Source organism: Leptidea sinapis, chromosome 7, assembly GCF_905404315.1.
Source record: "Leptidea sinapis chromosome 7, ilLepSina1.1, whole genome shotgun sequence".
Classification (NCBI taxonomy): Eukaryota; Metazoa; Arthropoda; class Insecta; order Lepidoptera; family Pieridae; genus Leptidea; species Leptidea sinapis.
In genome coordinates, this window is record NC_066271.1 from 8,461,749 (window position 1) to 8,489,147 (window position 27,399).

At 34.9% G+C, this 27,399-nt stretch overlaps 1 protein-coding gene across 1 annotated transcript; it reads right to left on the reverse strand.

Moving 5' to 3' along the window:
* Positions 1–7,875: 7,875 nt before the first annotated feature.
* On the reverse strand, positions 7,876–26,445 carry LOC126965359 (xanthine dehydrogenase-like). The gene is made up of 8 exons (XM_050808902.1): positions 26,245–26,445; positions 17,696–17,850; positions 14,165–16,289; positions 13,432–13,740; positions 13,009–13,346; positions 12,126–12,930; positions 10,404–10,571; positions 7,876–8,294 (listed from the first exon to the last, which is right to left on the reverse strand). Exons 1-8 carry the CDS (start codon positions 26,314–26,316, stop codon positions 8,244–8,246), a joined length of 4,023 nt encoding a protein of 1,340 aa, XP_050664859.1. The 5' UTR covers positions 26,317–26,445; the 3' UTR covers positions 7,876–8,243.
* Positions 26,446–27,399: the final 954 nt, after the last annotated feature.

Genomic DNA, 27,399 nt, shown 5'->3' on the forward strand with positions numbered 1-27,399 from the left:
AATTACGATTCATTCGTGAGTTCATGTAGTAAAAGCTATAAAGTAGAACTGCATTGAAATTAGGTAGATAATACGTCATTGATTTATTAAAAAATAATTTAATATTGATTCTAATATATAGCCACATTGATGATATTAATTATTTATATATAAGATACTAAAATGTTTTTTTAGAAACAGACACCAAAACAAAACCGAAAGGTATCTACAGTAAGGGTCCAATTTTTACAATTATACTAATAACGGCTCTCAAAAAGTTTTAAGATTACAATTATTATTTTTTGTATCTTATATTATTTATGAATGTCTTTTTGTTGGAGGTTTATTAGAATAAGGTAATTGGAGAAGAAGAAAATGATCCATTGATTCTTCTGCATTTAGAAAGGGATATACTGAAAAAACTACTACGTAAACAAATAGCACTCACTGTCTACATCCGCTACCTACCCTAAAACTTGATTTAGTAGTTTGATAGTTCAGCTACCTATATACGCACTTGTTTATTAAAAATTATTACATTCACTGCAACAATGACTTTTTTACATCATTTCCTAAAATATTCTACCTCGATCATCCCGCAACAGACAGCATCAATATTTTGTCATTTCTGTACGTTAATCTATGATCGGCTTGGCGGCGATCGGCGTTGTCATGGCAACATATTTATTTTGTTAGATAAATAATGAAATCTAATAAAATGTTATAATTCATGATTTCTTAACTGTGGTATGTAATTCTATGATTTTTTTTTACTTTCCTAATTAGTGCATCTTCCCATAACACAAGACGGCATTTTAATGTTGTACCTATATCAAATTGTAAGCAATTCTGTCAACAACAAACGCGTGTGCACCGTTTTCGTATCGAGAGAGCGACTACGACAAAAGGAACCAATTGACTCAATTTAGGCGATTGATTTTCGGCGCGCTATTAAGATACCTAACTTATATCTACCTCTTTTAATACTATAATATCATTGGTAACCAATAAACAAATCCACATCGCTTTTCTAATATTAGTTAGGATCATAAAATCAGTTCAAGAAACTCGAGAGATAACTGTAAGTGCGAGAGCAAATGATAATAATATTTGCGTTGTTGTTTCTGATACAAAGTGAGATATTACAGTTTCCATGCGGGAAATAAATAATATTATTATTGTCATCCATCTTGTTGATTACTTGTATGTGAACACCTGTGTTTTTTTAAATGTAATGTAATGTAAATTAACAGTATTTTAACATTAGGTTTTTGCGTCAAAGATGTTTTTTTATTATTTATTTATTCAACCAGACGTAACGTGATCCTGTGCGTTTTAAACAGTATTTTGTTAGAATAACTGTGTAACGTTCGCATTAATCAAAGAGACTACATATTAAAATGTTTGTTTCTATATTTCCTAGATTAAGAGATATCCACGGGTGGCTAATAATAGTAAAAAGAAGCATAAATTTACTTTCCGCGCGACTAGGCTCAAATGTTAATATTATGCATAATTTAAGTGGTTTGCAAAGATGTTTTTATATTGAAGGCATCAGGTGGCAGAGGTCCACAACATAAACAATATCGACGGTGGAAAATAAATGAAACGCCAGTTTACTCTAAAATGAGTTTAGTGTACAGTTAGATATACTTTTGGATTCTCTATCAATGTGACTATTCGGAAAAATTTGAGGAAAACAGTTGATTAGGGTCATAGGCCCTCCCTGCAACTTCCCGCTTATTCCATACCTAACCGCTTCAAATTGTACTAATGACGATTTCTCAAAATCTACCAGTCCAAATTTTAATCAAAATCTACAAGTTTGGTCAAGCCCTTTCGAATGGCGCCAACCGCGATGAAATCGGTCAAGCCGTTCAAAAGTTATAAGACTTTTACATACATCCATACACACACATACATACGTACGGACACCATCGCGGGAATAGTCAGGGAAGCTTCCTAGGCCCTTAATACGTCCAGATCTGATGAAAACTCGAAAAACGGGGTAAAATCAATAACTTCCTGATTTTTTATAAATTTCATGCAGGAAGTTAAAAAGATCTCTCGATAATTTCATTTGATTACGTAGGATGAAAGCTTCGTGTATATAATATACTTAATTGAAGGCTGTTACTATATCCAGTCTAACCGGCTAGTCTTCTCCGCTGTTTTTAATGGACGCTGCTCATACCTACCCTACCTCACTGTTAACTGCCGTTTTACACGTTGACACAGCATTGGGCGAAGGCATTCGGCGAGCGCACTCGACTTCGTTAACTTATACATATCGGGTTCTGTACAAAATAAAATAATAAAAGTTAACTAACACGAAGCATTGATCAGAAAACTTCACAATTATAGTATTATAAATATAGCATTCTGGACAACATACACAAATGCTTTAAAAAAATATATATATAATAAAAGTGTAAGCCAAGGATGAATAGAGATAAGAGGAGAAGATATTGTAATAGGCAGAGGTGTCGGGCAAGACCTTTTTTTTATTGTTCATAGCCATTGTAGAGAACATTTTACAAAATGGATGTCATTGAGCTGTGACGCAGAAGATACTACCGATCCATATTTTAATTCTGTTTCAGATTATTTTCGCTGCAAATCAGCGCTTGCTGTCCCATCCCAGCCACAGAAAGCGGTGCTGCATCGGTACAAGTGTTGGTGTGTCGGTGTGGCTACCCATCACAATGTTTTAGGATAGTATATTTCCTAAGTATTTTTATCCTGTTAATATAGTTGCTAAGGTATTTATTGTTTTCAGATTTTGTCTTCTGCACATAGCAACGCGCAGTTCGTGTCATTCGCGGACCAATTGTGTGTGAAGTGACTGTTAAATGGACCAATAGTGAATAGTGAATTAATGAGTGATAATAATTAAAACATAAACAATGTTTGAGCCAAGCGAGTGATCTTGTGAAATGTGACCTACTTTTTTGGAGAGGAACTCTGGTGATGTCTTTCTAAAATTTGATGTGAAAAATGCTTTTAACTCTGTTGATAGGGGAGCTCTGCTGAGAGAAGTTAGAAATTCAATTCCTTCAATCTATCATTATATTTGGCAATGTTATAGTAAACCGTCGAAATTATTATTCAAAAATCATAATATTTGGTCTTCCGTTGGCTGTCAGCAAGGCGACCCTCTTGGTCCAGCAATATTTAGCCTTGCCATTCATTCCGCCATAACAAAACTAAAATCAAAATTTAATGTTTGGTACTTGGACGATGGTACTTTGGGTGGTGAAGTGGACTTAGGTTTTAGATGATTTGAAAGTTGTAATAGAAAGTTTTAGCTCAATCGGCCTTGAGTTCAATTTTTCGAAATGCGAGCTTTTTATCGGCGAAAATTTCCAAATTTTTGAACGGATTGATATTACCAATAAATTTAATGTTCTGGCCCCCAATATTAAAGTTTTGGATAAGAATTCACTTCACCTTCGTGGAGCTCCATTATTTCCTGTTTCAATTCCAACGATCTTCAACGATCACATTAAAAAATTTAATAACGTTTCGGACAGATTATTGAAAATTAATTCTCATATAGCCTTAACTATTATTCGGTCTTGTTTATTTGTTCCAAAATTTACGTACCTCTTGAGGTCTAGGCTCTTTATGGAAATTTCCAAATTGGCTTGATGTGATTGATATTTCACTTAAAAATATTTTAGAAACCGTTTTGAATCTCGCGTTTACAGATCGTGCATGGTCTCAAGCCTCTTTACCGATACGGTTTGGTGGTTTGGGTACTCGCAAAGTTTCGGGCGTGGCCTTACCAGCATTTCTATCTTCAGTTCATAGTGCGCAGCCCTTGGTTACTAGAACTGTAAATCATGTACCAGGTAACTCAGAGTACAAAATACTATCTTCGCGCCTCAATAAGGCTACTGGAAACCCAAGCACTGGCAGCTATTTCGGTCAACGGATCAGCCTTGCTATCCAACGCGGTAATGCTGCCAGTATTCTTGGTACGCTTCCTCGTAATGATAGTTTTAATTTTATGTAGTCGTAGTATTGTAAATATAGTTATAAGATTTGTTTTATTTGAATAATAAATTTTACAAAAATTACTGAAAAAATAAGGTTTGAGTTCGAGATAATGAGCCAATCTTGAGGTTTGCGGATGACATCATGCTTTTTGCAAAAACCGCGACCAAATTGGATTTCGCATGATAATTACGTTGAATAGAGAAAGCAAAAAGTAAGACTAAATATGAACCCTAATAAAATACCAAACGAAAAAGCCATGACAAACATACACAGAATACCAATAAAATATGTAGATGGAGAACAAAAAGAGTACGTCAACGAATATGTCTATCTCGGTAAGCAAGTCTCATTCCGCAACGAAGAAGAGGGCGCTGACGTATTAGCGATAGCGGGAAAGTAATGGATGAGAGCAGGTCAGGACAAAACAATGAAGGAGCCTTTTATTCGAAAGGGGTCCGTATTAAATCAATAATAATTAATTGTACTTAATTACGTATCAGCAGCAAGTTTAAAAACAGACTTTCAAAAGTTTTGGCAACAGAGCATTAAAAATAACTGCCATTGAAAACCCTCTTTCGGCGCTAGTAGTTTTAAATTTCTTTGGACAGTTGAAATACCACTCTCATCAACTTTAATACCTATTTTACCAGTTTTAATATAACTATATTTATTGTGTATTGATCCGAGTTAGCTCAGTTTCCTGAAGTGGCAACGATATACTGTAGGGATGCCATTTCACAAAATTGCACTTCCAATATTTTCCGTCAAGCTGATTTACTTGATTAAAATTATAAGGAAAGTTATAATTTATGCGCTCTATTCAATTTCAAATTCAAATATTTTTATTCAAAATAGGATTTATAATCACTTATTGAACGTCAAAATCTACCACCCATTCAAAAGAGACTGCCTCAGACCTGAGAAGAATGGGCGCAAGAAACTCAGCGGGCTTTTTTTTATATAAAATATGGATTACAATGTAATATCGTACAATAAGCATTAATAATTAAAGAGCCTGAGGGTGTTCGCTTTAATCCCAGTCCGTGGTGTCATTAAGAAAATCGTTTATGCTATAATAACCTTTCCCACACAAACGTTTTTTAACAATTCTTTTAAATTTCGTAACACATTTGTTTTGTACATTTTCTGGGATCATATTGTAGAAGCATATACATCGCCCAACAAAAGACTTACTAACTCGACCCAACCGAGTAGTAGGCATAACAAGTTTATGTTTGTTCCTCGTGTTAACATTATGAATGTCACAGTTTCTAGAAAATTCGTCAATGTGCTTATGAACATACAAAACATTATCAAAAATGTATTGAGAAGCAACAGTCAAAATGTTTATTTCTTTAAATTTTTCTCTTAATGATTCTTTAGGACGTAGGCGAATAGCCTTCTTCTGCAGCACAAAGATAGTATTAATATCGGCCGCACTGCCCCATAACAATATACCATAGGACATAATACTATGAAAATAACTAAAGTATACTAATCTCGCCGTATCTATGTCAGTTAACCGTCTGATTTTCTTAACCGCATATGCTGCAGAACTAAGCCTATTCGCCAATCCTTCAATATGGGGGCCCCACTGTAATTTGGAATCAAGAGTAATGCCAAGAAATGTAGCAGATTCCACTGGTTTTACCACCTCTCCATTTAATAAAATATTCGCATCTACATTTTTGACATTTGGCGCGGTGAATTTAATATATTTGGTTTTATGATTATTTAACAATAAGTTAGTGGCGCTAAACCAGTACACGATGTCAGATAGAGCATTGTTTACTTCGTCATATAAAACTTGGCTTCGTTTCACTTTGAATATAAGTGAAGTGTCATCCGCAAACAATACCACCTTGTGTTTTTTTTCTACAAGGTTAGGTAGATCATTTATATAAATTAGGAAGAGGAAGGGTCCAAGAATAGACCCTTGTGGTAATCTCTGAATCCTATTATTTAAATATGAGTTCAGAAGATCGAGTGCAGATCCTCTTATACCATAGTGGCATAGCTTCCTGACCAGCGTTAAATGTTGAACACAATCAAAAGCCTTAGATAAATCACAGAAGATACCAAGTGCATTCTGTGATTCCTCCCAGGCCTCAATAATATTCCTGATGAGTTCAACACCTGCATCCGTAGTCGAGCGTAGTAAAGCCAAATTGTTTTATATGAAGTAACTTATAAGTGTTAAAGTGAGTAAGCATTTGGCTTAAAATAATTTTTTCAAAAATTTTACTAAGGGTCGGCAACACCGAAACAGGGCGATAGTTATTCGGGTCAGAAGTGAGTCCCGATTTAAATATTGGTGTATTTTTACTATACTTCAGAAGGTCAGGAAACACGCCATGTTTAATACAGCTATTAAAAACTAGTGCTAGATATGGTGCTATGACGTCAATAACAGAACTTATTATTTTTACAGATATGCCCCATATATCCCCATATAAATTGGAAAGCTATTTAGAGAACTTTTTTGATCTTATATTCATTCATACTTTTCTGCATTTTATTATTTATGTTATTAGAACTAGGTAGTTTTAATTCTTTCACGTATGACAATGATTTTCTATGCTGTGTTATTTAAATGGCCTTTTTTAAATGGTGGTATTTGGCACTGAATAAACCTTGAAGCTTAGCCAAGACTCAATTTTAGTACGTTGACATCTTTAACTTTTACCATTTTGTTTCCGTTTTACTAGTGGTAAATCAATTACAAAAAGAAAAAAATTATAAGAAGGGAAGAACAAACTAATGAGAGAGGGGTGTTGTGAATCGTTCAAGACTACCCGGTCTGTTTGCCATTGCCCCAGAGAATGGAAACATTAAATTGGCGAAGATTATGTCAGGTTAACTATTTTACCTATATTTGTCGTTTGCGTCGCTGCCATTATAAAAAAATGGGAACTTCCAGTTGTGAGTGTAAATATAATACTGTAAACGTTATATTACCATAATTGATAGAAATATTATATAGGTATTGAAATATTCCATCAACTAATTGATATATTCGTACCTTGACTTGTTCGTGCGTCCTATTTTCTCGCGTCCGGTACTGCAGGAAGCGTGATCGACAAGTTCACACTGAGGCAACGCAATTGTGAATAATTTGATTCTTTGCTCCGTATAGTTATGTAATTTATATACGAGATTTAAAAAGCGATTCACTCGATAAATCTAAAATTCTATAATTGTAATTAACAAGTTTTGACTCGGTTGTTTAATGGTTAGTAGGTACCGCGCCCGCTCATTGTACTTATGTATTGTCATCGGTAGGTGAAATTTCATTGACTGAATTATTTGTATTGCGAATTTAAATAGGTATTTTATCGTCAAAAAATATAGGTTCCAGATGAGTTACCAGGACATCATAAACTTAAACCTTCTCCGAAAAACGCAGTTTAAGATCGGTGCCCCTTTCATATGGCCATAAATAAAAATACTAGTAATTGCATTAAACAAATACAATGACTTATTAACTATAACAGGACAAATTATCAACTTAAGCAGCACTCGTTTACAAGTTGACGCATGCACCAGCAATCGTTCCCGTCGCATACCTATATTAGAAGGAAGGAGACGACCTGGTACACTATACACGTAGTATTTTTAATCCATCATTTCTACCCGAATAAAATATATAAATACATACTTATTAATAAAGTATGAACAACATGAAGTAATTTGTTAAGACATTCATCAGGACATAAAAACCGAGCTCATCCATATGTTATACATTAGCACACCATTCGCTTATTATGAATTCAACGCAACAAAAACCTGACTATCAGCCATCTGCTGATTGGCTAGCCATGCCAACTCATAATAATTAATATCGACTGGATTTTCACAATAACGGATATCTCCACTTTAGGAATTGAAACAATGTTATGCATAAATGTTTAATTAAAACGTACAAAAACAACACCGCTGTATTCATGTGTCATTTAACTTCAGCTGAAAAAATAGATTCGAGTTTTAGACACTCTTAGGCTGAGATATATATCGCGTACTGAGACTTTGCTCAGACTTTACTTGGGTAAAACTTGGCTGTGTGTAATAAAACGCGAACTTGCCCTTTGTATTTGGCTGTCATAGCTTAAACTCAACATAATTTTAGCTGTCAAAATACTATAAAAACTAAATCAAAGATTACTCTAAGCTTACACTCAGCTAAGTTTTACTTGAGTAAAGTCTATGTACGCTTTGTAGATCCTTAGGCAATTTATTCTCAAAAATATAAAAAGTTTAAATCTCTATGGTGTCACGTTCCAGGGTCTTCCAACATTCTTGATAGTCGGTTTTACCTGTGAAACAAAATATTTATTGAATAAGATCGTGTATTATTGTATTTTCTAGCTACCTTCAGGACTCTAGTACAATGTTATCATTCTTTATAATTACAGAGAATTGTTAATTAAAAGTATAAAGTAGTTATAAAAACTAAATTGTGTATTTTATTTACAATGAATTGGGGATTAAAATTCACTTAAATCCTAGGATCTATTGTGTCCCCTGCTTGCGTAAGTACGCCTGCCTTCAATCCCTGTATCAAAAAAATGAGATGAGGAAAAATCGAGGCTACTAGCTAGGAAACTGAAGACCTAGCTAGGAAACTTAAGAGGAGTAGGATCCTCCGAGGGTTTAGGCAGGGCGCATAACTATTTAGTTAGTCATGTGGGCAAGGCACGTCAATGGATGGATAGAAGCACTTTCTCCGTGAAAGATTCGAAAGAAGAGGCACAATGAAACAACTTCTCGAATTCTCTAGCGACGTCGAAGTAATGCCGTTCACTAATTACTGCATTCTGGATATTTAACTAGCTCCAGGTTGATAATAATACCAATGTGGAGTCATTTAGAAACAACATTCACTTTACAGACTTATGGACGTCCATGATAGCGTTATTATCTTAACTGCGCTATAAGTCTCTTAGCTTGTGGCTGGAGTTGGAGAGATCACTGTGTCAACTTGAGTAACTACTCGATAACAAAACAATTTTTTATGCAAGCCTTCACTTGACAAGCGAGAGGTTCACATATCTTTATACATCTATACATATAAATAAAATTGAAGTGTCTGTTTGTAATATTGAAATAACCGTTTTTACTGCATGTATATGAATATATATACGGTACATACACCAAAACAACATTTTTGTACAGTTTTTGCCTGTCTGTCTGTTTGTTCCGGCTAATCTATGAAATGGCTGGACCGATTTTGACGGGATTTTTATTGGCTGGTAGCTGATGTAATAACGAGTAACTTAGGCTACGTTTATTTAAGAAAAAATCTTTTATTTAAGATAGATAAAGTAATGTTGCAATGTCCAAGAAACTGTAAAAATAATTTATACGGCAAAACAAAGTTTGCTGGGTCAGCTAGTATTATATATAATTCTTCTGTACGTGCGTTGACAGTGAACTCCTCCTAAACGGCTGGACAGATTTGAATGAAATTGTCTGTGTGTGTTCAAGTGGATTCGAGGTTGATGAAGAAGAAGTTGACGAAGATGGTTTAGATTATCAATTCAGTCCATATATAATTCTCCTGCTCATGTGTAAGGTAGTGAACTCCTCCTAACGGCTGAACTGCCTGATGTGTGTACAGGACAACGTGTGTCGGGTCCGCTAGTAACTATTATAAAAATAGCCTGGATGCAACGCCGAATACACTACGTTACCACAAAAAAGTCTTAGAGTCAGCAATGTCCTCATATCGATAATATCGGATATATTCGGTAACTATAATAACTCTTTATCTGTAGGGATTGATTTAGGGCATGTCCTATATATCGATGATAAATACCTACTAAGGTTCAAGGCTTCTCTGATGGTTAGTAGAAATTCCAGGGCAATCTTTAATTCTCGCGATAAATCTTTTCGTATCCTTATAAAATTTCGTATAATCCTATCTTTTACAGTGTTGACGGCCTTTTTATACTTATACAGCACTCGTCCGCTCCGATCTTTAATGATCTTTGTCTATGGATATATTGGTATATCTATCGATACTATACACGAAATCACAACTGATACCTAGCTTCTTAATAAATAAAAATTAGATAACCGATCTATTAATACTTTGTGTAAGGCAATTACTACTTTCCCATTCAGAGATCAAACATTAAACATAATAAACGAATATAATATAAATTTTTTATAGCATTAAGGGACAAGACAAGCAGGACGTTCAGCTGATGGTAATTGATACGCCCTGCCCATTACAATGCAATGCCGATCAGGATTCCAGCAAAACCCAAAAATTCTGAGCGGTACTACAATTGCGCTCGTCACTTTGAGGCATATTCATAAGATGTTACGTCTCAGTATTCAAGTTTCTAATAATTTTAATTTTAAGTTGTAGGTAACAATATTTATTTGCCAGATTAGTTATTTAATATAAGATTTGTTACCATTTCCGTAATGTAGTCTTCACATGCCATCCGTATCTTGGCACAAGTTGCAGGTGCTTCCAACACAAAATCTCTTTTTGCACCAGCATCCATTCGCGCAGATTTTATGGCTTCTCTGATGGCGAAGAATACAGATGCTGCCAGAAACAAAGGAGGCTCTCCTACTGCCTATAAAAGAAAATATAAGATTACACTTTTGTTTTATTTATCGCTTTCTTAAGCGTATGGTTTGAATAGAATAACAAAAATGGAATTTCGTTTCGGAGATTAGCACGCGGCACTGACCAATCTATCGCAGTTATATGGTTAATTTTGTAGTTTTTGCTTGTATAAAATTATTGGAATCTGTTTTTTTAATAACGCTGCATCAAGAAAATTAATTTCCCTATACAATGACGTAGATATTATTCCAAAATAATTATCCAGTATGGAGCTATCTCGACATAAGAAATTAAGAAAGACACATTCAGAAATATGTTTTACCATGATAAAACAATATTACTTCAGTGTGGTTCAATACATCTTCAGAACATATTATCGAGTTTTGAAAGTGAAAATATTTTTTCATGTTAATTATTATTTAATATGTACTTGATAAAACTTAAGTTTTGTTTGAAGTTTAAAAATATAGCAATTTTCGTTTAATGTCCAATAGTTCGAATTCAAATTCAAATATTTTTATTCAAAATAGGATGTGACATCACTTATTGAAAGTCAAAAAACTACCACCCATTCCAAAATGAATGCCTCAGACCTGAGAAGAATGGGCGCAACAAACTCAGCGGGCTTTTTTTTTCATCGAATAAATATGTTTACAAAGTAATATTGTACAATTAAATTTATTATTTAATAGCCTGAGGGCGGTCACTCCATTCCCAATCTGAGGTATCATAAAGAAAGTCATTTATGTTATAGTAACCTGTCGTAAACATTTTTTAACAATTCTTTTGAATAACGTAATACTTTTGTTTTGAACATTTTCTGGGATCTTGTTGTAAAAGCTTATACATCGCAAAAGACTTACTAACTCGACTTAGCCGAGTAGTAATCATCATCAGTTTATGTCTGTTCCTGGTGTTAACATTATGGTTATGACAGTTTCTGGCAAATTCACTTATGTGCCTATGAACATACATTACATTGTCAAGAATATATTGAGAAGCAACAGTCAAGATGTTAATTTCTTTGAATTTTGCTCTCAATTATTCTCTAGAACCTAGGTAATAAATAGCGCGAATAGCCCTCTTAATACTAATACAACGATAAAAAATATGGCCGATATAATTTCATTCTATTTTTGAAAAGAAGCTCACTAGTGTAGGTAAGTTTAATATAACAATAGTTATCGATAAACTTGCGACATGTTATAAACTTCAATATCATCATCAAGGCAACGCTCCTGAAATACCTCTAGTTTTACAGGAGAAAATGGGCGGCAGTGATCACTTAACATCAGGAATGGTACGCTTGTTTATCATCGTTCCAAAAAAAATGTTTTTTTTCCTTTTAAATAAACTCTAAATGCGAATAATATTCTATGGCGCAGTTGTAAATCTATTATCATCAAATAGATGTTATTTCTTTCGAGAAGTTGTCTGAATTAGGAAAACTACTTACTGCAATCATTTTAGTGTTAAACATATAACTTGATCATGTATCCTTTATATCTATCCCTATTGTGCGCATATATTAAATTCAATTGATGAGAAAAGACCTGATTACCTTCGATGAATAGACTGCACGAGGATTTGGTGCACCTTTCAATAGCGATACATTGAGCTCTTTTGGTATGTCGGAAAATGCCGGAATCTTATAAGCACCGGGACCGCGTGACAATATTTCGCCTTCAGGTGAATATAGCATCTCTTCCATGGTAAACAGGCCATAACCTTGCATAAACGCACCTTCGATCTGGCCTATATCTATTGCAGGATTGAGGCTCTCTCCAAGATCCATAACGATATCAGTTCGAAGGACTTGGTGGTCGCCTGTGAGACAATCCACCAAGACTTCAGAACAAGCCACCCCAAATGTATAGTACTCGAAAATTCTACCCGAATTCGTTTCAGGATTATATTCCATCTCTGGCGCTGCATAAAATCCAGTAGCAGAAAGACTAACCCTATCTACATACGCGGCAGATACCCAATCTTCCCAGTTACCATCTGGATTTTTATCCTTAAACGGTTGCAACCTTTCATTTAAGGTATTGCAAGCATTCAATACTGCCATCCCGTATAAATCTGAGCTGATGCTGGCAGCAGTTGGTGAGCTATTCGGTACTTTATCCGTAGCCATTTCACTAATGTGTATTTTCGAAATATCAACTTGGAGTGCCCGTGAAGCGACTTGAATCATTTTGGTAAATAGTCCCTGTCCCATTTCTATGCCACCTATAGATATCAGAACAGATCCGTCAGTATAAACTATAAGTAAGGCGCCGCCTTGATTCAACAGGTCTAGTTGAAAAGATATTCCATATTTTGTTGGTAAAATTGCGATACCTTTTTTCTTCCATCTATTCAATCTAAAAAACAGGAATTCTGTTAAGTAAAATTTTAGCTTTCCATAGAGTTATCGATTTATGTTATAAAAAAATACCTACCTATTAAATTCACTAACTTGCTCTTTCCTTTGATAATAACGAGACGTTTCAATACATTCAGCCCAACATTTTTGAATGGTACAATGAATAAGTTTTTGATCGTAGTAGGTAAGATCCCCTTCATGATACATGTTCAAATTAACAATATCTTCGTAGGGTTTGCCTAGAGTTTCGGCAACTGCTCGGATCATCGCTTCAGTCGCAAACATGGCCTGTGGAGCTCCAAACCCTCTGAATGCTGTATTTGATGGAGTGTTTGTTTTACAAAGGTAAGCGTTGATTTCTATGTTTGGAATCCGATAACAATTGTCCAGATGCGTGCAAATTCTCTCCAACAGCTGAAAAGCATTTGCCATAATGTAAACAGTACATATTTAAAATTATTATGTACAAGTTCACACATTTAATATATTTTATACTCACAGAACAAGATATATCTAAAGAGAATCCAGCATTTACGTAGGCATTAAATAATGCTCCTTCTATTTTGCCATTTTCATCGAAAGCGACGTTGTATTCAATTAAACAAGGATGTCTGTAACCAGAGCTTTGCATATCTTCATCTCGATCATAAACGGCTCTAACAGGTTTTTTCAAGCGATAAGCAGCAAATGCAACAGGTAGTGCTAGTACAGAAGCTCGCGTTTCTTTTCCACCAAAACCACCACCAAGTCGCCTAACTTTTGCAACAATTTTGTGGACCGGAATGTTTAACGCTTTGGAAACTAATTGCTGAAAATAACTTAGAGATTTTAATTTAAAACAAATAAATCCATTAATTACTTATCGATTTATTCCCTATGATGCTTCAGTCACTAGATATGACATGAATTCGACTCAAGGCTGCTCTAGTTAATTTCAAATACATTTAGTACAAATTATATTCATATCTCTGCTCCTTCGGCAATGATTTTGATTTCTATTAAAAATAAACATAGCTTACTAAGGTGCCGAATAGTGTTATTATTCGACTTTTGGTTTTTAAAGATAGGTACTACGTCACTTTATGCGTAAAAGGTGGAACATGTTTTTTTCGTATTCAGCGAAACTTTAATGTAAGTGACTGTGCTCGTATTGAGTATATCGAGCCGAAACCCTATTCAACCCTAATCTGTAAGGTAACTCAATAAGTAAATCGTTTTGCAATCAATCTTACCCCAATTTCTGCTGGATTTTGAGATGTACTAATTATTTCCAATTCATCTTCTATTCTCCTAGCGTATGCTGATATAGTTTCCAAATAAAAATGTTCCTGTGCTCCAATTCTAATATAACCACTCGTGGTATGAGATGCCTTTTTAAAGGCCTGTTGAGTATCACCTTTTAAAATTTTCTTGGGAGCTTTAGTGAAATACGAACCATACTTTATGGCATCTTCTATAGTTACTATTACTGGTTCTAATTTTTCATAGGAGACAGATACTAGAGTTTTTGCTTTTCTGGCAACCACTTCTGATGTAGCTACAATAGCTCCTATAACACACGATCGGCTTGTAACTATATCTCTCGAAAAAATTTCTTCATCTTTAGCTATAGGCCCGAATCTATTACATTTATCGGATATATCAGATGCCCCAAAAAATGCAACTACACCTGGTAATGATAATGCCTTGGTAGTATCTACACTTTTTATTCTAGCATGGGCTTCCGAACTAAAGACCAAAGTTAGATAAAGTTCGTCTTCTATTATCGGTAAATCGTCGCAGTATATAGCTTCTCCGGTAGCCTGTTTCAAGGCCGACATATGAACAATAGGTTTGCCAACAGCATCATATTGATTCCTCGAGTCGTTTCTAACTTCAAAGCACTGTGAACTTTGAGGCTGCATAACTGGAATGGAATCAATCCCTGATAATTGTGTGGCATAGTTGTTTATTCCGTTAAGATTTTTATTTTGGTGTACGTAGAAATAGAATCGTAAGAAAAGGCTCAAGCAAAGTGATTTCCTATATTCAGCCATTCCTCCTGGAACTGAACTGTTTAAAGTGAGCTCTTCATTAAATGAATCTAATATTGATTGCAGTAATGTATTGTCCCATTTGCGACCTTTTGTTAAATTTGAACTTTGAGTTGCACAAATTGTTGTTGGTCCCATACCTCCAAAGCAGAATTTTGCATCAGAAACAACGTGCCCAGTCTCATCAAATATGACACTAAAAGCGGCTGTTACTATTGAAATATCATCATCCCTACGCTTTGCTTGTTTGTAAGCTTTGAAATATTGTTTGGTACTTGTAAATGGCACTGTAATATATAATACAACTTCATCACTATCAATCGCAACTTTTCTATATCCTTTAAAGAAATTTTCATTAATAACTATGTTTCTTTCCCCCCGAGCATGACTACTCACTGTAATTGTAGCAGAACTAGCCATCAATATTGGATTCAAGTCTGAAATAGGGCTAGCGGTCACTATATTTCCTGCTAATGATGCAGTATTGCGAATTTGAGAGCCGGCAAACCAATGCAACATTTCTTTGATAGCTTCAAGAATTTTACCTTCGATAGATTTATCTTTTAAAAAAGTTTCCAGAAAATTCATCAAGTCAGACAAAGTTACCGCTGCTCCTATTTCTACTTGATGCTTTCCAACACGTATGAAATTTAATTCTTCAATAATTGAGGGCGTTATTAAGATAGGATAGGTCATTTTTTTTACTTTAATTTCAACACCCACTTCTGTATTGCCAACGACTATTTTACCTTCTGGATATTCATTTTTAAGTAAAAGAAGGTCGGCGATATTTGTGGGACGAACCCAAATGACATTATTGCCTTGAAATACTAAGCTACTTAAGTAAGTGACATTAGAAATTTTTAAATCTGGAGGGAATATTGGCTCCTGTGTGGGACTGTACGGAGTAAATTCTGATTTATCGTATAAAACCTCCTCATTCTGTTTATTGTTATTACGACAGCACGCCTTTCCCATACCACACAGACCATTACTCTTGTTTCCATTATATTGAATTTCCCATGCTTCGATAAATGTTTTAAATCCCTCTATTATCGGTCTATATCCAGTGCATCTGCAAAGGTTTCCCTGCAAAGCTGTATCGATATCGTGATACACAATTTTTTGTTTACTTCTGAGCAATGTGTACATTGACATTACAATTCCTGGTGTACAAAATCCACATTGTGAACCATGTGCTTTTGCGATTCTCTCTTGTACAGGATGCAATCTTTCTTGGGTTGAACCAATTCCTTCGGCGGTGGTCACAGCCAACCCATGCACTGCACATACTGGCATTAAACAGGCATTTACTGCAATATGTCTGATTATTTCTTAAGGTTATTAATGAGACAAAAGACAATAAATATTAATGCTAAACAGAAACTAAAATAGATTTCATACGATATTACGCGAGCGCGACATGACATCCTTTGAACAAATGTCGCATTCTGATTTCTACGACCATAAGCAGTTACCTTGCCTCCCCCCACTCACCGCACAACTGCACTATCTAGACAAATTCTTCGAAACTCTATATAGACTATATGATAGAATATAATATTAACATTACTCTGTGGTATTGCCAACTTGCAAACTCACTCTTGCAGTTCGTTTTCTTGTCGTTTTTTAAGTATGCTATCAGAGAGTATTATTGTTTCAGTTAATGCTGCTACTATAATTAAAACTACATTACAGTGGACCCTCGGTAATCCAACAATCGTTTTGTTATTTATAGACCAATGTCGGGCTATGGAATTTGTCCCATTAGAGAGTAGGTACTGCCTAAGACTCCTCTGTAGACCAGATTTTTTTTGTTTAGGTTTTGTTTGCGTAATCCGACAAATTACAGATCTAATGTCGAATTTAGTAAGTTAATGCAGGTATTTATTTACATTTGTGGTCAAATATAAACGGAATAAAAATAACGTAATAAAAGCCAAATTGGCTTTGAAGAAGGCCCACATTCTAGCGCTCTACAAAGCGCAGGTCCGGCCACACATGGAGTATTGCTGTCATACCTTCAAAAAAAGCACGTACAACTTCCTTAAAGGCCGGCAACGCTCTTGTGATTCCTCTGGTGTTGCAAGAGAATGTGGGCGGCGGTGATCACTTAACACCAGGTACGCTCGTTTGTCCTCCTATTCCATAAAATAAGAAAAAATTAAAAAAAGACAGGGGCCGGAAGGGTTCTGTAGCAACAAGGAACATAATATAAATTTTATAATATAGAAATGAAAATGATATTAAATTATTAAAATGGAAAAGGCAAAAACTTTTGGTTAAAATCATACAGTGCAAATGAGCTCTCATCATTTATACGCATTAAAAAAACTACTTACTAGATCTCCTACAAAACAATTTTAGAAGTGTCTCTCGCGCAAACTATTTAGTTTAGGAAAAAATGATATTAGAAACATAGACCTATCCCACCCCACATAGATGGTATGGTTTTATAAAAAAAAAATTTTTGAGTTTCAGTTCTAAGTATTGGGACGTATGGACCCCCAAAAAATTTGTGTGAAAATGTTAATGCTGTTCACAGAATACATCAACTTACCAAGTTCCAACAGTATCGTTCTTATAGTTTTGGAAAAAAAAGAGCTGTGACATACGGATGGATAGACATACATGACGAATCTATAAGGGTTCCGTTTTTTGCCATTCGGCTACGGAACCCTAAGAATGATGACCATAAAGTAAGTCCTAGAAAATATTTGTAAAGGATACTTGATTGTGTTTTCACGTTGGATGTACTGGGATATCATAACAGTGCAGGCACCGCAACCACCTTCTCCGCAGCCATATTTTGTGCCAGTCAGATGTAACTTCCTTCTCAAATACCACAGCAGGGTCCATTCTGGATCGGGCTCGGATTCAATTACCTGAAATTATAAACATAATAAATAAATATAAAATTACGGAATATCAAATGGTGGCTTGGGCATGGGGAGTTCCACTGGTCTGGAAAATTCATTGGAAAAGCAAATATGATGGAACAGAAAAGAAAGCCAATATGAGCATGCATAATATGTGTGCCAGCATATGCCGAGCTTGAGCTTATTTGCGGCTAACGTTCCTAGTATTTTTATAAGTATGGGTTGTTTTATTGTTTAATTTCAAATTTAATTTAATTTAAGAATTATTTTATTTTTTGTGTGTTTTTTAGCTGCAAATAAAATATTTTATTATTATTATTATTTTATTATTTATTCAACCCAGCAGCCCAGTTGTAAAGGGTAACGTTATTGCAAAACTCAATTTGTAAGATGATTACCTACTCTCGCCATTAAATACCTATTAATAAAAACATTCTAAGTTTTTGAGGGAAAAAATCGTCAACAATGAAGGAAAAAATGCATGAAGATGAAGTTACCTGGATGTAACAAGCAATTAATACCTAGGTAACACTGAAAATGTTTAGAAAATGAACATCGGCTTAATGTAGAAAGTTGGCAATACTTTTATTGTTTTTCGAAGTAATCTCCGTTCCTCTCTACACATCGTCGCATTCGATGAAACCACTGAGAAAAGCAGTGGACCCTTTCTTCCTTAGGGGTCTCTTCTATGGCATTTTCGTACGCTTTCACCGCATCTTCAGGGCTCGTAAAGCGAATACCTCGAATTTTATCTTTAGTCCTTGGGAATAAATAAAAGTCGCAGGGTGCCAGGGCAGGACTGTATGGCGGATTTATTCAACAGTCCGTTTTGCGGAGTGCGCTGAAGCATTGTCGTGGCGATGGAGGATCCTGCTTCGAGGGCGCTGCTGTCGAATTTTTTCAATGACAACAGGCAATCAGCGATTGACATACCAGTCTGCAGTAACAGTCCTTCTATCTTCTAGCACAACAGTCGCAAAATGACCTTTCCGACCAAAGAATGAGGCAATTATATTTTTTCCTTGACTTATATATCACCTGTGACAATCTCAAATACAGCATTTGAGTCACCGCCGTTGAACTTATCAAACCAGTCCATGAAAAGGTGTTTCTGGTTGTCGGTTAAAGTATGGGGAATCCATCTGGTACAAAGCTTCCTGACGCCTAAATGTTCGTGTAATATTTTTTTAACTTGACTCATACCAATGCCTAGGCTTGCCGTATCTGCAGATAGGTCACTTTCTTATCTTCCTCTATCACGCGTCGCACAGCACTGATGTTATGTTCAGTCCACGCTTAAGCTTGTTAACCCAATTATAAATAGTGGCACGAGATGGGGCTTCATTAAGAAATGCTAATCGCAGCATCTCATAGCTTTGTTGTTGAGTAAGCCCACAACGAAAGTCATAATAAATCATTGACGGAAAATTTTCTCGCGTTAGGTTCATTTTCACGTGTAACAAGAGTTTTCGATTTGCCGCCAATTCACAAAAACAAATGGCAAATGAATGCAATATACTACATTAGGTTACCAAAGAGTTCTAAAATTGAAATTCAAAAAAGTTTTCATTAGCAATGTTTCTAACTCGCCAGTTCTTTTCAGTATTACCCACGTAATACCGTGGATGAACGAGATCACGACACATAAAAAGTGTTAGGAATAAAAAGTACAAGAGCTATATTCTGTATCCTTGCCAGAATTTCTCTTTTGTTTGTTGGTCGCAAACTAGTTAGGATATTTTTCGGTAAAAATTTAGTTAAAAATTTCTTGCTTTTCTTAAATGTAAAAAAAAATAAACAGAGTTGCTTATTTATACGTGCATAAAGTATTCCACAACATTAGATAGATATAATGTTAATTATTATCATTATAATCAGTGTAATAATATTAAACCAAATAGTAGGTAAGTTAAAATTATCTGTCTCGGAATAAAGGCCATACATGTATACCATGTTCAGCTAATTTTTTTTTGTCCAGATTATAAGATACTTTACCCCTTTAGGGTGTTTGAACTTGGCAAATCCAGTTAATATCTCGTCATCAATCATACACTCCCACGCTTCAAAGCGTTACGAGTATAATATGTTGCTTAATACCTCAGGAACAAAATGAAAATACTATTTCGTTGCGCCCTATTGTGGTACGGGTCGGGCTGGTATATATAGTATAGGTTATAGAAAATATTAGGTACCTATATTTCGATATTTTTGTGATAGCCATCCACGTAAAAGCTTCGATCTTTTACTATACCTCTAGAAAAAAAAAACTAATTACCTACTTGTTTTGCCGTGATGAACAAACAGTTTAAATAAAGCAACCCTGAAGACTTTACTGATGGGATGATGAGATGATCACTATATTATTATCGCCCTAAATAGCGACGATAATATAAAGATTTCTGTTTATGATTGTTTTTATGTGCATTTTAATACTTGAAGCAACAGGCGGTTGCTTCAAGTATTAAAATGCACATAAAAACAATCATAAACAGAAATCGTACAATATAATAAGATGATTCATTTTTTTTATATTATTAGAAGGGGCAAACGGGCAAGAGTGTCACGTGATGTTAATTGGTGAGAAAACAACCCTTGCAGATCCGATCAAAGGTCATTGCTGGCCTTTAAGTTATGAATATGCTATGAGCTTGAAGGTCTCTAAGTCGTATCGGTTCAGGAAAACTGCAGCCGGTAATTGCCCACAAAGTGGCTGTGCTGGGCAAGAATGTGTCGATAGTTGATGCGTTAAATACCACATGAATTCAAATTCAAATATTTTTATTTAAAATAGGATTTAAAATCACTTATCGAAAGTCTAAAACTACCACCCATTCAAAAGAGACTGCCTCAGACCTGAGAAGAATGGGCGCAAGAAACTCAGCGGGCTTTTTTTTATATAAATATGGATTACAATGTGATATCTTACAATAAATATTTATAATTAAAGAGCCTGAGGGTGTTGGGTTTATTCCCAGTCCGTGGTATCATTAAGAAAATCGTTTATGCTATAATAACCTTTCCCACACAAACGTTTTTTAACAATTCTTTTAAATTTCGTAACACATTTGTTTTGTACATTTTCTGGGATCATATTGTAGAAGCATATACATCGCCCAACAAAAGACTTACTAACTCGACCCAACCGAGTAGTAGGCATAACAAGTTTATGTTTGTTCCTCGTGTTAACATTATGAATTTCACAGTTTCTAGAGAATTCCTCAATGTGCTTATGAACATACAGAACATTATCAAAAATGTATTGAGAAGCAACAGTCAAAATGTTTATTTCTTTAAATTTTTCTCTTAATGATTCTCTAGGACCTAGGTTATAAATCGCGCGAATAGCCCTCTTCTGCAGCACAAAGATGGTATTAATATCGGCCGCACTGCCCCATAACAACATGAACAGACCACTCCCTACCACAGAGCTGTTTTACTACTTTCTAACAAACTGGAATGCTCTTTTAGTTGTATCAACGCGACATGTGCGTAAAACCCTTCGCAATACTGTGGTATTGCGAAGGGTTTACGCAACAAGTTCTGTTACGCTTGTAATTTTATGTATTTAAGCAAATTTATTTGTCGCGTATGTTGCTGGTACCTCATATTAAATTAAATTATTATTTTTTTTTGATATAATCACCTGTTAGCATTATACACTTGGTATGCTATAAACTTTTAAGCTATAATATGGACTGTCCTTCGTTTTTATCACAAATTGGTTTGCATGTCTGCCTTCTATTGTCGGCTTAGTACTTTTCCCCCAACACACATTAAGGCGACACTAACTGCTAGCGACCTTGAGCGATATGAGTTCACAGATGCCTACCCGCCATCTATGTAACAAAGTCAATATTTTCATTATTCTTGCGTTGACGTAACATTTTAACAGGCGCAAGCAGTTTTTATGCTAACAATCCTGATATTGATTACTAATCTGAATAAATGTACCTACACAATGAAAGTACAAGCTATAAGAATAACTTTTCTGAGAGTAGTAGATAGTAAACAAACACGACATGCCGAGAAAAAACTTGCAAAGAAAAGTGGTAGTTCAAAATAGCTATGGAGTATTAATTATAACCAACAGCAAGCATTACCAACCAACAAATAAGACTTAAGGGTATGTGTAACAGGATAAAGTAGTATTCATAGCTTTAAATGCTATATTTTCACGACAAATCTTGCCTAAAAACACCTTTTTGCGAGTTTTCTGCTTACCCTTCGCCTTAAATTCCATCACAGTTATAATGGCTTAAACTCTCCCCTACAGCTAATGTTACAATTATATAATATTATTTTCAATATAGATGAACATGAAACATTGATATCTTCTTTTCAAATTTTCTTAATTTTAAAAAACAAATTTATATTGCTCTCCAAAATTTGTAGATTTTAGATTTTAAAATATCACGTTTGGCACAACATTATTAACTAATCCTATCCTAGCCTACCTATCTAGAATATAAGTATCTACATTAAAACTGTTTGTAATATTTTTTTAATTCTCAGTACATAAGTTAATAAATTGTATTTAGTTGGTAAGCCTTTATGAATAAATAAATAAATAAATTGAATTAATATCTTTTTAAGCTTAAAATTCCATTCTTCAAAAACATTTCATCCTGCACACCTAGAACTATTTGTAGACTATATATTGCCTACGGCTGCATCATTTTTAAATCTATCTTTTCAAATAATCTTTAAACCTAAAAAATAAATAGAAATCACTGGGGGCAGGTTTTTGTATATATCGAGGAAGCTGAATTGCAGTTATAGCAACAGCGGCCTTTTTCACATCATATCGCACTGTTTTTTTTATTGTTCTGCATATAAAAAGCCAGCTCCATGTGCGAGATATCTAACTTTGAGCATCCCTTTACAATCCCAGAAAAGAGAGCCCATGGTAAGATACTCAATCATAACCACCCGTTTACAATCCCAGAAAAGAGAACCAATGGGCAATATACTCAAAAATGACCACCCCTTAACAATCCCAGAAAAGAGAACCAATGGGCAAGATACTCAAAAATAACCACCCCTTAACAATCCCAGAAAAGAGAGCCCATGGTCCATCTACACAATCATGACCACCTCTTTATCATCCCAGAAAAGAAAGTCCGTGATCTTTTCGGCCAAGTCACCTTAAATTTCTCAGGGGCTAAACCATGCATTTTTTATTACACGTTTCGACAAAACTAGAAATAAAAGACTTCAATTTATAAAAGGTTTTTTTTTTAATCTAAGTAACAATATGCCAGCCTTATGAGCCAGTATTTACTTTTTTGTTTCCTAAGTTCGTAAATCATTCTCACAATAACTTAACGCCCCTTTATAATAGTAACTTCTTAAATATATAAAATAAATAAAAGTTGGTGTTTTCATATCATCAACATCAGTTAATTTCTATAAAATTTCATTGTGATATTTATAAATCTCGAACAAAAAGATATAAAAAGTAATTCGCCAAACAAGTTTGACACGTTCTCATTCATGTAGTTACTAGGGACAGAACAGTTTTAAAGAAAAGTACTAGGTATCTTGTTAAATTATATTAATGTTTTTTTTTTTCTATTGAAACTGACTTGTGTTAAGCAGACATTGTGAGCTTTAATGGGTTGCATTTTTAGAATGTATTATTGATCACTCGTCGGCAAGTTTGAAGTCTGTTAGTAATTATGTGATCATTTTATCTAGAATTTCATTTCCTAAAATAAAAGAAGCCGTAGTTGCTCCTTAGAACGTGAATGGTCTCGAAGAATTGCTGGAACTATCAGACAGACAGACACAAACTTTAGTTTACTGTGTAAACATTCATTAAAATTAAGCAGTAATTTTCGTTACGGAAAAGGCTTTTGGAAGCGTTTCTCTAAAAGGTAAATATCGCATATTTCGGCATCTTAAGGCTCATTACACTTTTAGGTTTTCTAAATATATTACTAAACATTAAATCAAATTTGAAAGCTTTTGTGTGATGAATATTGCACTTTTGCCAATTTGCCAGAAAATTTAGTTTGAATTTTTAATATTAATTTATTTGTGGACCTTTTTTTTTGCCCTATTTTATAATAAAATTTGGCACTACTTTTGAGTTTGTGAGTTCGTGACCCCAGTTTCGGGATAAAACTTAAAAAAACGAACGAACTTAAGAAAATTTAATAAAATAGAGTGGCCTGTTTCATGTTAATTGTTGTAGAATGGGTTTTGTGTAGGAATGTTGTAGATTATTTTGAAATTATGTAAACTAACCATAACATATAAAATATGTAATATTTGAAAATAAACAATTTGATCCCGGTATAATTTAATTTATTTAATTTAACCCCCCGTTGACTAAAGATTGCGAGTTTATCACTAAAAAAACCCCCATTGGTCGTATCACCGCTCTTTGACAACACTTCCCTTACAGCCTCGCCTAGTATCGGAATACTGGGTCGCGAAATCTAGAGCGGTTGCCAATTCCGCGGTCGTCTGGAGGACAGAACCAAATTGGCTTCGAAGAAACGAAACTGGGCGTCATAAATAGAGCACGGCAATACTTCAAGCCAGTCCACATTCTAGCGCTCTAAAATGCGCAGGTTCCGCCACATGTAGAGTTATGTTGTCATCTCTGGTCTGGCGCACCCCAGTATCAGCTCAATTCATTAGACCGGGTGCAATGCAGAGCCGCTCGAATTGTCGGAGACCCAGATCTCTGTGGACGGCTGGATCGCTTGGCGTTGCGTGGAAACGTGTCTTCATTGTGCGTCTTCTACCGTATTTATCACGGGGAGTATTCCGAAGATGCTTCCTGATTCCTGCTGCTGAATTCCACCTTCGCACGACATGCCACAAATTAGGATATCATCTCCACCATCTGGATGTGTGGCGGCCCTCCACAGTGCGGTTTTCAAGGAGCTTTCTTCCTCATACTACAAAGCTGCGGTGTTTCCGAGACGATACGATATGGGTACCTTCAAAAAAAGCGCGTACACCTTTCTGAAGGGCCGGTAACGCTCCTCTGATTCCTCTGGTGTTGCAAGGGAATATGGGCGGCGGTGATGAACACCAGGTGACCCGTACTCTCGTTTGTCCTCCTTTTCCGTAAAAAAAAAGCCTTACGGTTGTAAGGTAACACGAACGCCGCGCCGTACAGATGTTTGTAGGCGAGAATTTCGAGTGTCACTTTGCTCTTATTTTAATCGACAAAATTTTGGTAAGTACTTAATATCTTACAGCCGATTTCAATAACCTATCTATCCTTAGTATAACTTACTAGAGGTAGACAAATCTATCCTTTAACGCTTACTTACATTTCAATAACTATAGATAGATAAGATCTTGTCATTCAACGGTGACAGCAATGTATCCGTAACTAGAGAAACGTTATTAATTTACGGCCGTTCCCAATATTCAGTCTATCTTAAGAGACAAGTAAGCTTGAGATAAAAATCGTAACTATCGTTGACTTTTCTGTCCCAATAAACTTATCGACGGTAACTCACCTTATCCGTGCACGCTGTCTGTCAATGGGACGACGTATAGCTAACCAGCGAAATAAAGTTTGTATGGAAATTTAAATTCACGCGTCCCAATATAAGGCGATAAGAATGACTATCGGGTATATTGGGACAGCTTCAGATTATTGACAGTAGAAGGTAGTAATTTATATATATCTGTAGATAGTATATTGGGAACGGCCACGGCCGTTGAACTTGTCTTAAATTATTTGACACATATATTGCACTAGCATATAATTCAAATAAATATCATAAATTGCTAAAAACTTACGAAATAATGTACTAACCCGAACCAACGGCCTTTTACCTTAGTAATTAATGCATTCCAGAATTCAGACTCCAGTTAGCTAGTGAGTGAGGTAGTAATATAATGTACTAATTAGTACTATAATGTGCCAGAGTAGTTTGAGTTTCTTTATTTCATTAATACTAGAAATCAATTATAATTATTGTGTCATTTTTAATTATTCCATTTCTAACAGCTATTTAATTTATATTTAATTGATTGCTAGTCGAGTTACCTACTAAAATAGGATTCTAAATTATATTGCGCAACCATAACTACACATAGATTTAATAACAACATTGTCGGTAAAAGTAATATTATAATACAGGGTCTCTTATTATATAAGAAATTGTGACTTTGTTACATACAGTAAACAAAGTGATAACAGCATTATTTACGAATCACCGACATAGAAATCAGTATATATTATTATATATACGTTCCTTCTTATCTACTAACATACTTAATTATAAAATTTACTCTTACTGTTAATTCTAATGTCATAAGTAATCTTAATTGCTCTTAACCTGCTTACAAAGTTGAACACTGTTAGTTACAAATAATATTTGCATAATAATTATGCGTCCTCAATAAGAAAATCACTAAATGCCTTACCTTTTTGCCATTCACAAAAAATATAAGGGTAGACACTGATTCCGTAGATAATATATTTTTAATTTTATCCATTGCTACGGCACTTCAGAGCCGTGAAATTCGTGTATGTACTATTTTGATTAGTCCACAAACAACATTGTAAGACGCGCTGATCGGCCGAACACTATCACGCGACTGTTTGAGTGTTAACTGTTTGTTGTGTGAATTTAGTGAAACTGTGTACACTTGAACAGTGAATGATCAATGAACATCGTCCACTGAACTAAATCACATGAGTACTAATATTAGTGAGCATATGCTCCGGTTAAATTCATATAAGCAGTGAGATATGTTCGTCGGAATTATTTGACTTTAGTTTGTATTTCAATGTCTGTAATTTTCGCTAAAACAACTGTTTGTGTTGCATAAATAAATTCCCGTTGCCGAGATAGTCTAGACTCTAGAGACACCAATATTTTAAATGTCAAAGTTATAGGATATTGGCATGCGACCAAAATATAATACTTCTGTAGGTAACTACTTATTTTATAGTTATTATATTATAATGGCCTGGATTTCATTATTTTCAGATTTTTTGGGCGGGTTTACGTATTACCTATTTAACCTTTCGTTTACCATTCAGCTGCGCCTCGGCTCGGGTAGAAATTTGTCGGAACTCTGCAATGACAGGCTTTCCGCACTCGTAATGAAATATACTATTGTAGGGTATCTCTGTTTTTGTCTTCCGTTGTAAAAATAACACTTGGTAATATATTATGCGTAGCCTATAATAAATATAGATTTATTGTACAACACCTAAGGACGGAATTCCATACGTATGTGGTAATTTTCCTTTACAATACTATACTCATATTATACGTAATTTAACAGTACAATTATATTAGGCGCGGCACAGATTACTTTTATACGTAAGACGACGGAAGACTAAGTAGTACAGGGAGCCTATCACATTCAGGAAGTAAAATCTGCGGCGTGACACATTGCTATTAATAATATTGAAGGCGCCAAAGGACTGACAAACTTGTAACTTATACAAAACAATAATGATCTTCGAACTTATTCCTTTTCTTGTGCTGATGTTTTCGCCAAACTTCATGCTAGCTGCTGGGCCAGGAGAGCTACTTTGTACCTTTTTTTTTCATTTATGCCGGCAGC

Coding starts and splice junctions, on each gene's coding strand:
- LOC126965359 (XM_050808902.1), bottom strand. CDS start 26,316: ATGGATAAAATTAAAAATATATTATCTACGGAATCAGTGTCTACCCTT. Junction 16,290..17,695: donor CAACGTGAAAACACAATCAA/GTATCCTTTACA, acceptor AGAAATAATCAG/ACATATTGCAGTAAATGCCT. Junction 12,931..13,008: donor CAAGTTAGTGAATTTAATAG/GTAGGTATTTTT, acceptor CCTGTTTTTTAG/ATTGAATAGATGGAAGAAAA.